Genomic DNA, 12417 nt, shown 5'->3' with positions numbered 1-12417 from the left:
GAGGAGTTCTGAGGGGAAATGGGGAATTTGGGAATGGGAATTGTGAGGGGAAATGGGATATGGGGGTGGGAATTGTGGGGTGAAGTGGGAGTGGGAATTGTGATGGGAAACATGGGGATATGGGGGTGGGAATTGTGAGGGGACATGGGGTGGGTATTGTAAGGGGAAACAGAATATGGGGGTGGGGGGTGGGAATTGTGGGGGGAAACAGGGGTGAGGAGTTGTGAGGGAAAATGGGATATGGGGTGGGAATTGTGAGGGGAAAAGGGGAATATGGAGAAGTGGAGGTGGGAATTGTGAGGGGAAACATGGGGAAATGGGGATGGGAATTGTGAGGGGGAAATGGGATATGAGGATGTGAGGGGTGGGAATTGTGAGGGGAAATGGGAAATTGGGGGATATGGGTGAGAATCATGAGGGAAAATGGGGAGATCTGTGGATTGTAAAAATTGTGAGAGGAAAATGCCCTGGTTGGGGGGGGGGAAATTTGATTTATGGGGTTGGGATGTGGGGATCGTGAGGGAAAATGGGGAATTTTGGGGTGGGAGTAGGAATCATGAGTGGAAACGGGGAATTTTGGGGCTTGGGGGTGGGAATCATGAGGGAAAATTCACTGACTAGGGGAAAGATGGGATTTCTGGGACTGGATTTTGAAAATCATGAGGGAAGTTGTCCTGGTTGGGGGGAGGGAAATGGGATTTATGGGGTTGGGGTGTGAGAATCATGAGGGGAAAATGCCCTGATTGTGGGGAAAACCAGAAAATCTGAGGTTCAGCTGTAAAAACCATGAGAGAAAACACAACCCTTTGACAAAAAGGAGCCATTTTGGGGCCAGAACACTTGAAATTGTGAGGGCTGGGACAGGGAATTGAGAGTTTCCCCTTTTTTATTCCAGGTTCATGGCTCCTCTGAGGCCTTCTGGATCCTGGTGGAGGATGTGGACAGCGAGGTGATCCTGCACCATGAATATTTCCTGCTCAAGGCCAAATATGCCCAGGATGAGCACCTGGTGACATTTTTTGTGCCTGTCTTCGAGCCCCTGCCCCCTCAGTATTTCATCAGGGTGGTGTCTGACCGCTGGCTCTGTGAGTGCCCCTTTTCTGGAGATTTATTACTATTTTTTGTGGGATTTATTCCAGGTTTTATGGTTCTGTGGGTTCCCCTTTTTCTGGGGTTTATTCCTATTTTTTATGGAGTTTATTCTGGGTTTGATGGCTGAGTGCCCCTTTTCCAGGGGCTTATTCCTGGCTTTTCCTGGAGTTTATTCCTGGGTTTTGCTGGGATTTATTCCGGGTTTTATGGCGCTGTGAGTACCCCTTTTCTGGAGATTTATTCCTATTTTTTCATGGGATTTATTCTGGGTTTGCTAGTTCTCTGTGTGCCCCTTTTCCTGTGTTTTATTCCTGGTTTTCCTGGGGTTTATTCCTATTTTTATGGGCTTTATTCCAGGTTTTATGCCTCTTTGAGTACCCCTTCTATCTTGTATTTTTTATCCCCTCTCCCAAACCTTTGGGATGAGTTTTTTATCCCTTCTCCCAGAGCTTTGGCATTCCAGGTTTATCCCCCCTCCCAAACCTTTGGGATCTGTTTTTTATCTCCCAGAGCTTTGCCATTCCAGGTTTATCCCCTCTCCCAAACCTTCGGAATCCATTTTCCATCCCCTTTCCCTCCTTCCAACCTGTGCCTCACCCCCATGAATCTAAACCCTCTAAAATCCCAAAATTCTCTCCCCTGGCCAGCCTGTGAGACTCAGCTCCCCGTGTCCTTCCGGCACCTGATCCTGCCGGAGAAATACCCTCCTCCCACCGAGCTGCTGGACCTGCAGCCGCTGCCGGTGTCGGCGCTGCGCAACAGCGCCTTCGAGAGCCTCTACCAGGACAAGTTCCCCTTCTTCAACCCCATCCAGACACAAGGTGGGTGTCCATCCTGCCTGGATCTGCTGGGCTTTGGTTGTGGGGAGTGGGGGATCCAGAGCCCTGAGGGCTTTGGAGTTTCTGATGCTCGTGGAAGTTGGGGATGATCCTTCTTCTTATCCCACCTGGACTTCTGGGAGTTGGGATCTGTGGTTTATCCCATCACAGAAATCTGTGGATTGTCCCATCCCAGAGTTTTGGGATCCGTGGTTTATTCCCTGCCCCCAGAGTTTTGGAATCTGTGGTTTATCCCATCCCAGATAAACTGTGGTTTATCCCCCATTCCCAGAGTTTTGGGATTTGTGGTTTATCCTGTCCCAGAGTTTTGGGATCTGTGGTTTATCCTGTCCCAGAGTTTTGGGATCTGTGGTTTATCCCATCCCAGAGTTTAGAAATCTGTTTTTAATCCCCTTTCCTGGAGATCCTTTTGCTCAGCCTTGAATCCAGGCCATGTTTCCCATCCCATTCCTGGACTTTTACCAGAAACCCACAGGGAATTCTCACTGAAACTGGGAATTTTCAGCTTCTTTAACAGCATTTTCCTCTATAAATTCCAACCTGAAATTCCCTAAATTCCCTTTCCTGGAGCTCCTCTTTCTCAGGACAATCCAGACCATGTCTCCCTACCCCATTCCCATTTTTTTTCCCCTAAACCCACTGGAATTCTCCCATTTCCAGTGTTCAACACGGTGTACAACAGCGACGACAACGTTTTCGTGGGCGCGCCCACGGGCAGCGGGAAGACGATCTGCGCGGAATTCGCCATCCTCAGGATGCTGCTGCAGAACTCCGAGGGCCGCTGCGTCTACATCACCCCCATGGAGGCCCTGGCTGAGCAGGTGAGCCCCAGCAGCTCCCTGGGGGGGACAATTCCACCTCCAGCCTCCATTTTTTGGGAGAACCTCGGGGTGAGCGCATCCCGCCGCAGCTGCGCACGGGCCGGAGGGAATTCCGAGGGAAACGTGCGGGTTCGGGGGGATTTACAGGGAATTGTTCCAGTTTGAGGGGAATGGGAGTTTGGTGGGAATTGTCCCAATTTCTAGAGTTTGGTTGGAATTGTCCCAGTTTCTAGGGAATTTGGTGGGAATTGTCCCAACTTCTAGGGAATTTGGTTGGAATTGTCCCGATTTCTAGAGTTTGGTTGGAATTGTCCCACTTTCTAGAGTTTGGTTGGAATTGTCCCAATTTCTAGGGAGTTTGGTGGGAATTGTCCCAACTTTTAGGGAATTTGGTGGGAATTGTCTCAATTTCTAGGGAGTTTGATTGCAATTGTCTCAATTGCTAGGGAATTTGGTTGGAATTGTCCCAGTTTCTAGGGAGTTTGGTGGGAATTGTCCCAATTTCTAGAGTTTGGTTGGAATTGTCCCAATTTCTAGGGAATTTGGCGGGAATTGTCCGAGTTTCTAGGGAGTTTGGTGGGAATTGTCCCAATTTCTAGGGAGTTTGGTGGAAATGATCCCACTTTGAGGGGAATTTGGTGGGAATTGCCTGAATTTGGTGGGAATTGCCCCAATTTGGGAGGAATTTGGTGGGAATTGCCCCAATGTGAGGGGAATTTGGTTGGAATTGGCCCATTTTGAGAGGAATTTGGTGGGAATTGCCCCATTTTGAGAGGAATTTGGTGGGAATCTCTCCCATTTTGGGGATCACACCACTGCTCCTGTTTGAATTCCGGATAAATCAGTTGGGATCCTCCCCAATCCGAGGCCAATCCCCATTTTCCCGGCGCAGGTTTTCATGGACTGGTATGAGAAATTCCAGGAGCGCCTCAACAAGAAGGTGGTGCTGCTCACAGGGGAGACCAGCACGGACCTGAAGCTGCTGGGGAAGGGGAACATCATCATCAGCACCCCAGAAAAGTGGGACATCCTGTCCCGCCGCTGGAAGCAGCGCAAGAACGTGCAGAACGTCAACCTGTTCATTGTGGATGAAGTGCACCTGATCGGGGGCGAGAACGGGGTGAGAGCCCTGGTGGTGTTGTGGGGTGGGGTGGGACATCCCCAAGGGGATTGCAAGTGGGTTTGGAGAAGGTTGTCCTGATGGGAATTGCTCCAGTGGGATGGGATCCATGGGATGGATGGGATTCATGGGATGGGATCCATGGGATGGGATGGGATTCATGGCATTGATGGGATCCATGGGATGGGATGGGATGGGATCCATGAGATGGGATGGGATTCATGGCATTGATGGGATGGAATGGGATCCATGGGATGGGATGGGATTCATGGGATGGGATATGTTAATGCCTTGGGAAGGTCAGGAGGGGTTTCCATGAAGTGTCCTGGATGGATCTCAGGCAGGAACAGGCCTAATCCTGCTCCTGATCCAATTTCTAATCCTGATCCTGCTCTTAATCCTGGTCTTGGTTCTGTTCCCGATCCCGTTCTTGATCCCACTCCTAATCCCATTTGTGATCCTGTTCCTGATACCACTCCTGGTCCCACTTCTGATCCAGCTCCTGATCCCCTTCCTGGTCCCGCTCCTGGTCCTGCTCCATCCATGTCCTTGGGCAGCTCAGGAGAGGTTTCCATGGGATCTTCTATCCAGATCCCATTCCTGATCCCATTCCTGATCCCATTTCCCCCACAGCCCGTGCTGGAGGTGATCTGCTCACAGATCCCATTCCCAATCCCATCCCAGTCCCATTCCTGATCTCTTTTCCCCCACAACCCATGCTGAAGGTGATCTGCTCACAGATCCCATTCCCAATCCCATCCCAGTCCTATTCCTGATCCCATTTTCACCCCAAAGCCCGTGCTGGAGGTGATCTGCTCACAGATCCCATTCCTGATCCCATTTTTCCCCCACAGCCCGTGCTGGAGCTCATCTGCTCACAGATCCCATCCCAATCCCATTCCTGATGCCATTCTTGTTCCCATTTTCCCCCCACAGCCCGTGCTGGAGGTGATCTGCTCGCGCATGCGCTACATCTCGTCGCAGATCGAGCGGCCGATCCGCATCGTGGCGCTCAGCTCGTCGCTGTCCAACGCCAAGGACGTGGCGCACTGGCTGGGCTGCAGCGCCACCGCCACCTTCAACTTCCACCCCAACGTGCGCCCCGTGCCCCTGGAGCTGCACATCCAGGTGGGGACTCTGGAAATGATCCTTTGGGATCCCTTGACTGCTCAATCCTTGATAATAATCCCTTGGGATCGTTGGGAACTCTCATTTAATTAAGTCCTGGCCATAATCCCCTGGGATGATTGGGAAGTCTTGTCTGATTAATCCTTGGGAAAATCCCTTGGGATCATTGGGAGCTCTCATTTAATTAATTCTTGGCCATAATCCCTTGGGTTCATTGGGAACTCTTGTGTGATTAATCCTTGGGAAAATCCCTTGGGATCATTGGGAACTCTTGTGTGATTGATTGTTGGAAACTCTTGACTGATTAATTCCTGGCCATAATCCCTTGGGATCATTGGGGACTCTTGCCTGATTAATCCTTGGGAAAATCTCTTGGGGTCGTTGGGAACTCTTGGCTGATTAATTCTTGACCATAATCCTTTGGGATCATTAGTAATTCTTCTTAATTCTTGCCTAATTAATCCTTGGTCATAATTCCTTGGCATCGTTGCTAACTGTTGTTAATTTAATCCTTGGTAATTATCCTTTGGGATCACTGGTAACGGTTCTGTAATTAATCCTTGGTAATTATCCTTTGGGATCATTGGTAACTCTTGTGTAATTAATCCTTGGTAATTATCCTTTGGGATCATTGGTAATGCTTGTGTAATTAATCCTTGGTAATTATCCTTTGGGATCATTGGTAACTCTTGTTCAATTAATCCTTGATAATAATCCATTGGGGTTGTTGGTAGCTCTTGTTTAATTAATCCTTGGTAATTATCCTCTGGGATAATTGGTAATTGTTGTCTAATGAATTTTTGGTAAAATCCCTTGGGCTCATTGGGTTTGGGTTTTGGATGGGTGGGATAGGATTGAGATTGGGGTTGGCCATTGATCACCAATGCAAGGATCAATTGTTACCATTTTTAAACCAGATTTGAGCGAATTTTCCAGCATTTCCTGCCAGTTTGGCAGGGAATCCTTTGGGATTCAGCTGGATTTGGGATTTTTGGCAGGGTTTCAACATCAGCCACACGCAGACACGGCTGCTGTCCATGGCCAAGCCCGTGTACCACGCCATCATGAAGCACTCGCCCAAAAAACCCGTCCTGGTCTTCGTCCCCTCCCGCAAACAGACACGGCTCACGGCCATCAACATCCTGACCACGTGCGCCTCCGACGTCCAGCGCCACAGGTGGGGACACCACGGGGTGGGCTGGGGTTGGAGAGGGTCCAGGGGGTGGGTTTTGGGGCTGGAGAGGGTCCAGGGATAGGATATGGGGTTGGAGAGGGTCCAGGGATGGGATATGGGGCTGGAGAGGGTCCAGGGATGGGATATGGGGCTGGAGAGGGTCCAGGGATGGGATATGGGGCTGGAGAGGGTCCAGGGATGGGATATGGGGCTGGAGAGGGTCCAGGGATGGGATATGGGGCTGGAGAGGGTCCAGGGATGGGGTTTGGGGTTGGAGAGTGTCCAGGGATGGGGTTTGGGGTTGGAGAGTGTCCAGGAATGGGGTTTGGGGTTGGAGAACATCCAGGGATGGGGTTTGGGGTTGGAGAGTGTCCAGGGATGGAATATGGGGCTGGAGAGGGTCCAGGGATGGATATGGGGTTGGAGGTGGAGATGGGGAATTTCTGAGGGAGCTGAGGGGACTTGGCCTGGAGAACAGGAGGATCATGGAGTGGGATTGGGATGGGGTGGGATGGGATGGGATGGGATGGGACGGAGATCCCAAAGGCCCTTCCCAGCCAGAATGATTCCCGGCTCTCCGGCCAGGTTCCTGCACTGTGCTGAGAAGGACCTGGTGCCGTACCTGGAAAAGCTGAGTGACCCCACACTGAAGGAGACGCTGGTGAACGGCGTTGGGTACCTGCACGAGGGGCTCACGGCCATGGAGCGGCGTGTGGTGGAGCAGCTCTTCAGCTCCGGTGAGACCCGCGGGCTGGGGTGGGACAGGATAGATGGAATTGGGGTGAATGGGATGGGTTGGGATTGGGATGGGACTAGGATTGGGATGGGATCTATGGGATGGGATTGGGATGGGATGGGAACAGCACCTGGAAATGCCATTCCTGAAGCCCAGCACTGTCCAGAGTGCTGGATTTGGGATGACACCTTGTCCAAGCTCTGTGTGACTTCCCTGGAGACACCTGGAGCCCCTTTCAGGGCCTGAAGAGCTGGAGAGGGACTGGGGACAAGGGATGGAGGGACAGGACACAGGGAATGGTTTCCCACTGGGAAAGGGGAGATTGGGGTGGGATTTTGGATAAGAATGAGGGTGGGGAGGGGCTGGGATGGAATTCCCAGAGCAGCTGGGATCCCTGGGAATGTCCAAGGCCAGGCTGGAGCCACCTGGGACAGTGGAAAGTGTGGGACCCATGGTGGGACTGGATGGTCCCTCCACCCCAAACCATTCCAGGGTTCCACATGCACTCCATGTGTTTAGATGAGACTTTGGGAAGGAATGAGGGTGTGAGGGGCTGGGATGGAATTCCCAGAGGAGCTGTGGCTGCTCCTGGATCCCTGGGAGTGTCCAAGGCCAGGCAGGGGCACCCTGGGACAGCAAAGTGTCCCGGCCCACGGCTGGAGTGGCACTGGAACCTCTCCCAACCCACATCACTCCATGAATCTCCACCTCCCACCCCCTAAAAATTCTGGGATGTTCCCCATCCCCCTGCCCGAGTGCCAGGGTCTCTGTCCCCCCACCTGAGCCCAGGTGCCCTCCCTGTCCCCAGGAGCTGTGCAGGTGATGGTGGCCTCGCGCAGCCTCTGCTGGGGCATGAATATCTCGGCCCACCTGGTGATCATCATGGACACGCAGTACTACAACGGCAAGATCCACGCGTGAGCCACAACCCATCCCACTGGGGCTGGGGTGGAATTGGGATTGGGAGTGAGATTGAGAGTGGGATGAGATGGGGTGGGGTGAGGTGGGATTGGATTCAGATTCAGATTGGGGTTGGATGGGATGGGATTGAGGTTGAGTTTGAGGTTGCGTTTGAGGTTGAGTTGCGTTTGAGATTGAGTTGAGTTTGAGATTGAGTTGCGTTTGAGTTGAGGTTGAGGTTGAGATTGAGGTGAGTTTGAGATTGAGGTGAGTTTGAGATTGAGGTGAGTTTGAGATTGAGGTTGAGACTGGGATGGGATTGGGATGGAATCAAAGGGATCACAGCAGGGATCAGTGAGAAAGGATGGGATGGATGGGATGGGACTGGATTGAGATTGGGATCCCACATGGGATGGATGAGATGGGATGGGATCAATGTGCACAGTGTAATCAGTGGGATCCATGAGATGGGATTGGATGGGGATGGGGATTGGGTTCCCAAGTGGGATAGGATGGATAGGATTGGGATGGGATTGGGATCTCAGGTGGGCTAGGATGGTTGGGGTTGGGATTGGGGTTGGGTCGGGATTAGGGTTGGTGTTGGGATTAGGATTGGTGTTGAGGTTGGGATTGGGGTTGGTGTTGAGGTTAGGATTGGTATTGGGGTTGGGTCAGGATTAGGGTTGGGATTGGTATTGCTGTTGAGGTTAGGATTGGGGTTGGTGTTGAGGTCAGGATTGGTATTGGGGTTGGGGTCAGGATTGGTATTGGGGTTGGGGTCAGGGTCCCTCCCAGTGCTGACCCCGTGCCCGTGGCAGGTACGTGGATTACCCCATCTACGACGTGCTGCAGATGGTCGGGCACGCCAACCGCCCGCTGCAGGACGACGAGGGGCGCTGCGTCATCATGTGCCAGGGCTCCAAGAAGGTGGGCACGGATCCAGGGACCTTCCTGGGATTGCAGCCCAGATATCGGCCTCCTCTGGATGGTGGAGGAGCCTCACGTGGGGATGGGATGGGATGGGATGGGATGGGATGGGATGGGATGGGTTCCATAGGAACAGTGGGATGGGACAGGATGGGGTGGATGGATGGGATCAATGGGTGGAATGGAATCAATGAGATGGGTTGGAGGGGATGGAATGGATGGGAGCAGCAGGATCGATGGGATGGGATCCATGGGATCGATGGGATGGGATGGGATCCATGGTATCAGTGGATGGGATGGGATGGGATGGGATCCAGACCCTCACTAAGGGTTGGGATCACCATGGGGACAATCCAAACCCTCCCAGAGCACCACACTGGGCACTCCCACAGCATTTTTGGGATGAATTCTTGAATTCTTTCCCTTTTCCTGCCTGTCCTGCTGCAGGATTTCTTCAAGAAGTTCCTGTACGAGCCGCTGCCGGTGGAGTCACACCTGGACCACTGCATGCACGACCACTTCAACGCCGAAATCGTCACCAAGACCATTGAGAACAAGCAGGATGCCGTGGACTACCTGACCTGGACCTTCCTGTACCGCAGGATGACCCAGAACCCCAACTACTACAACCTGCAAGGTGGGAACGGGGTCTGTGCTGCAGGAGGGAGTCCTGAGGCCTGGGAACGGCCCTTGGGGGCGTTCTGGTGTGGTAACGGTGCTGCCAAGCCTGGCCTGTCCCATTCCATCCCATCCCATTGAGTCCTGTCCCATTATCCCATTATTGCACTATCCCGTTATCCCATTATTGCACTGTCCCATTACCCCATCCCATTATCCCATTGCTTTCCACCCCATCAAATCCCAGTCCCATCATTCCCATCCACCCCACCCCATCCCAATAACATCATTCCCATCCCACTCCATCCCATCCCAATAACTTAATTCCCATCCCAATGCCATTATCCCATTACCCCCTTACCCACTTACCCCGTTACCCCATTATCCCATCCTATTACTCCACTATCCCATCATCCCATTACCCCATTATCCCATCATACCATCCCATTGCATCCCACCCCATCCCATCCCATTATCCCATTACTCCTGTACCCCATTACCCCATTATACCATCTTATCCCATCCCATTACCCCAATACCCCCTTACCCCATTATCCCACTATCCCCTTACACCCTCACCCCATTTTCCCCTTATCCCACTACCCCAATATCCCATTATCCCATCCCCCCATTATCCCATCATCCCATCCCATTGCATCCTATCCCAATCCCATTACCCCATTATCCCATTACCCCATTATCCCATTATCCCATTACCCCATTATCCCATTACCCCATTACCCCCTTATCCCATCCCAATAACATCATTCCCATCCCTTACCCCTTCCCCCCACTCTCCCACCCTGATCCCTGTCCGTGTGTCCATCCAGGCGTGTCCCACCCCATCCCTGTCCGTGTGTCCATCCAGGCGTGTCCCACCCCATCCCTGTCTGTCTGTCCTAGGCGTGTCCCACCGGCACCTGTCGGATCACCTGTCGGAGCTGGTGGAGCAGACCCTCAGTGACCTGGAGCAGTCCAAGTGCATCAGCATCGAGGACGAGATGGACGTGGCGCCGCTCAACCTGGGCATGATCGCCGCCTACTACTACATCAACTACACCACCATAGGTGTGCCAAAACACACCAAAACCCTGCCCTGGGGTGTGCCAAACCCTGCTCTGGAGGGTTCTTCCACCAAAACCCTGCTTTCGGGGTTCCCCCCAAAAATATCCCTGCCCTGAGGGGTTTTCCCTACAAAAATCCCTGGGTTTGGGGATTTCCCACCCAAAAAATTGCTGGGTTTGGGGATTTCCCCCCAGAAAATATCCTCTGGGTTTGGATGTTTTCCCCCAAAAATCAGGTTTTACACCCCCAAAAAAATCCTAATTTTGGGGTGTTTTCCCAAAAATATCCCTGGGTTTGGGTGTTTTCCCCTCAAAAAAAGTCTGGTTTTGTTGATTTTTTTCCCTCCAGAAAATTCTTGGGTTTGGTTTTTCTCCTCAAATTCCTGATTTTTGTGTGTTTCTCCCAAAATTCCCAATTTTTGTGTCTTTCTGCCCAAAATTCTCAGTTTTTTTGTGTTTTCCCCCAGAACTGTTCAGCATGTCCCTCAATGCCAAGACCAAGGTGCGGGGGCTGCTGGAGATCATCTCCAACGCCGCCGAGTACGAGAACATCCCCATCCGGCACCACGAGGACAACCTGTTGAGACAGGTATGGGGATCCCTGGGATCTGTGGGATGGGATGTATGGGATCCATGGGATCTGTGGGAACAATGGGATCCATGGGATCTGTGGGATCTGTGGGAACAATGGGATCCATGGGATGGGATCCATGGCTTCCATGGGAACATCCCCATCTGGCACTACAAGGACAACCTGTTGTGACAGGTAATGGGATCCATGGGATCAATGGGATGGGATCTGTAGGATCCATGGGATGGGATCAATGGGATGGGATTAATGGGATCCATGACATCAATGGGTGGGATCCATGGGAACATGCCCATCCAGCACCATGAGGACAACCTGCTGCGACAGGTCAGGGGCTCTATGGGATCCATGGGGTCTGTGGGATGGGATCTGTGGGATGGGATGGATGGGATGTATGGGATGGGATCAAGCGGAACATTCTCATCCGGCACCACAAGGACAACCTGGTGTGCCAGGTCTGGGATTGGGGTGGGATCCATGGGATCAGGTGGGATTGATGGCATCCATGGGATTATTTGGATCAGTGGGAATGATGGGATGGAATGGGATTGATGGGATCAGATGGCATTTCTGGGATTGGGGTCAATGGGATTTTGGGGATGGGATCAAAAGGAGCAGTGGGATCAATGGAATGGGATGGAATGGGAAGGGTTCAGTGGGGATGATGGGATGGGATGGGATGGGAAGGGATCAGTGGGGATGATGGGATGGAATGGGATTGATGGCATCAATGGGACTGGGATGGGATAAACCCTCAACAACCCCAACCCTGTTCATTCCATAATCCCCAAACATCTGTCCCTCCTGGTTCTGGGGCTCCACCCCCGATTTGGGACTTGATCACTGAAGGGTTTCCCCTCCCCTCACAGCTGTCCCAGAAGGTGCCCCACAAACTGACCAACCCCAAATTCAACGACCCCCACGTCAAGACCAACCTGCTGCTGCAGGCGCACCTGTCGCGCATGCAGCTGAGCGCCGAGCTGCAGTCCGACACCGAGGAGATCCTCAGCAAGGTGGGACCGACCCAAACCTGCTGGGGCTGGGTGGGACTGACCCAAACCCTGCTGGGGCTGGTGGGACTGAACCCAAACCCTGCTGGGGCTGGGTGGGACTGAACCCAAACCCTGCTGGGGCTGGGTGGGACTGAGCCCAAACCCTGCTGGGGCTGGGTGGGACTGAACCCCAAACCTGCTGGGGCTGGGCAGGCAGCACAGGGGCTGGGTGGGGTTTATGGCCAAGGGAAGTGGGGTGGGGAGCTTCTCCTGGGGTTCCATCCCATGGGGTCAGTTCTGTGGGGATTCTATCCCATGGGATCAGTTCTATGGGGATCCCATCCTATGGGGTCAGTTCTGCAGGGATTGCTCCATGGGGTCATCCTTCCATGGGGTCAGCTCTGCAGGAACTGCTCC

The 12417-nt window shown here is 52.7% G+C and overlaps 1 protein-coding gene across 3 annotated transcripts in view; it reads left to right on the top strand.

The window, feature by feature from the left end:
- The window catches only part of SNRNP200 (small nuclear ribonucleoprotein U5 subunit 200), a 52099-nt gene that overhangs the window by 35427 nt on the left and 4255 nt on the right, over nucleotides 1-12417 (top strand). For all 3 annotated transcript variants that reach the window (XM_033081204.1, XM_033081206.1, XM_033081205.1), the window contains exons 28-40: nucleotides 896-1085; nucleotides 1740-1913; nucleotides 2592-2752; nucleotides 3645-3872; nucleotides 4809-5000; nucleotides 5999-6177; nucleotides 6760-6911; nucleotides 7719-7827; nucleotides 8629-8737; nucleotides 9185-9374; nucleotides 10259-10423; nucleotides 10887-11008; nucleotides 11878-12021. In XM_033081204.1, coding sequence (XP_032937095.1) covers nucleotides 896-1085; nucleotides 1740-1913; nucleotides 2592-2752; nucleotides 3645-3872; nucleotides 4809-5000; nucleotides 5999-6177; nucleotides 6760-6911; nucleotides 7719-7827; nucleotides 8629-8737; nucleotides 9185-9374; nucleotides 10259-10423; nucleotides 10887-11008; nucleotides 11878-12021 — 2115 coding nt within the window. The remainder of the gene's footprint in view (nucleotides 1-895; nucleotides 1086-1739; nucleotides 1914-2591; nucleotides 2753-3644; nucleotides 3873-4808; nucleotides 5001-5998; nucleotides 6178-6759; nucleotides 6912-7718; nucleotides 7828-8628; nucleotides 8738-9184; nucleotides 9375-10258; nucleotides 10424-10886; nucleotides 11009-11877; nucleotides 12022-12417) is intronic.

This window comes from Catharus ustulatus, chromosome 27 (assembly GCF_009819885.2).
Source record: "Catharus ustulatus isolate bCatUst1 chromosome 27, bCatUst1.pri.v2, whole genome shotgun sequence".
NCBI lineage: Eukaryota > Metazoa > Chordata > Aves > Passeriformes > Turdidae > Catharus > Catharus ustulatus.
This window is presented reverse-complemented; position numbering and strand designations above follow the sequence as displayed.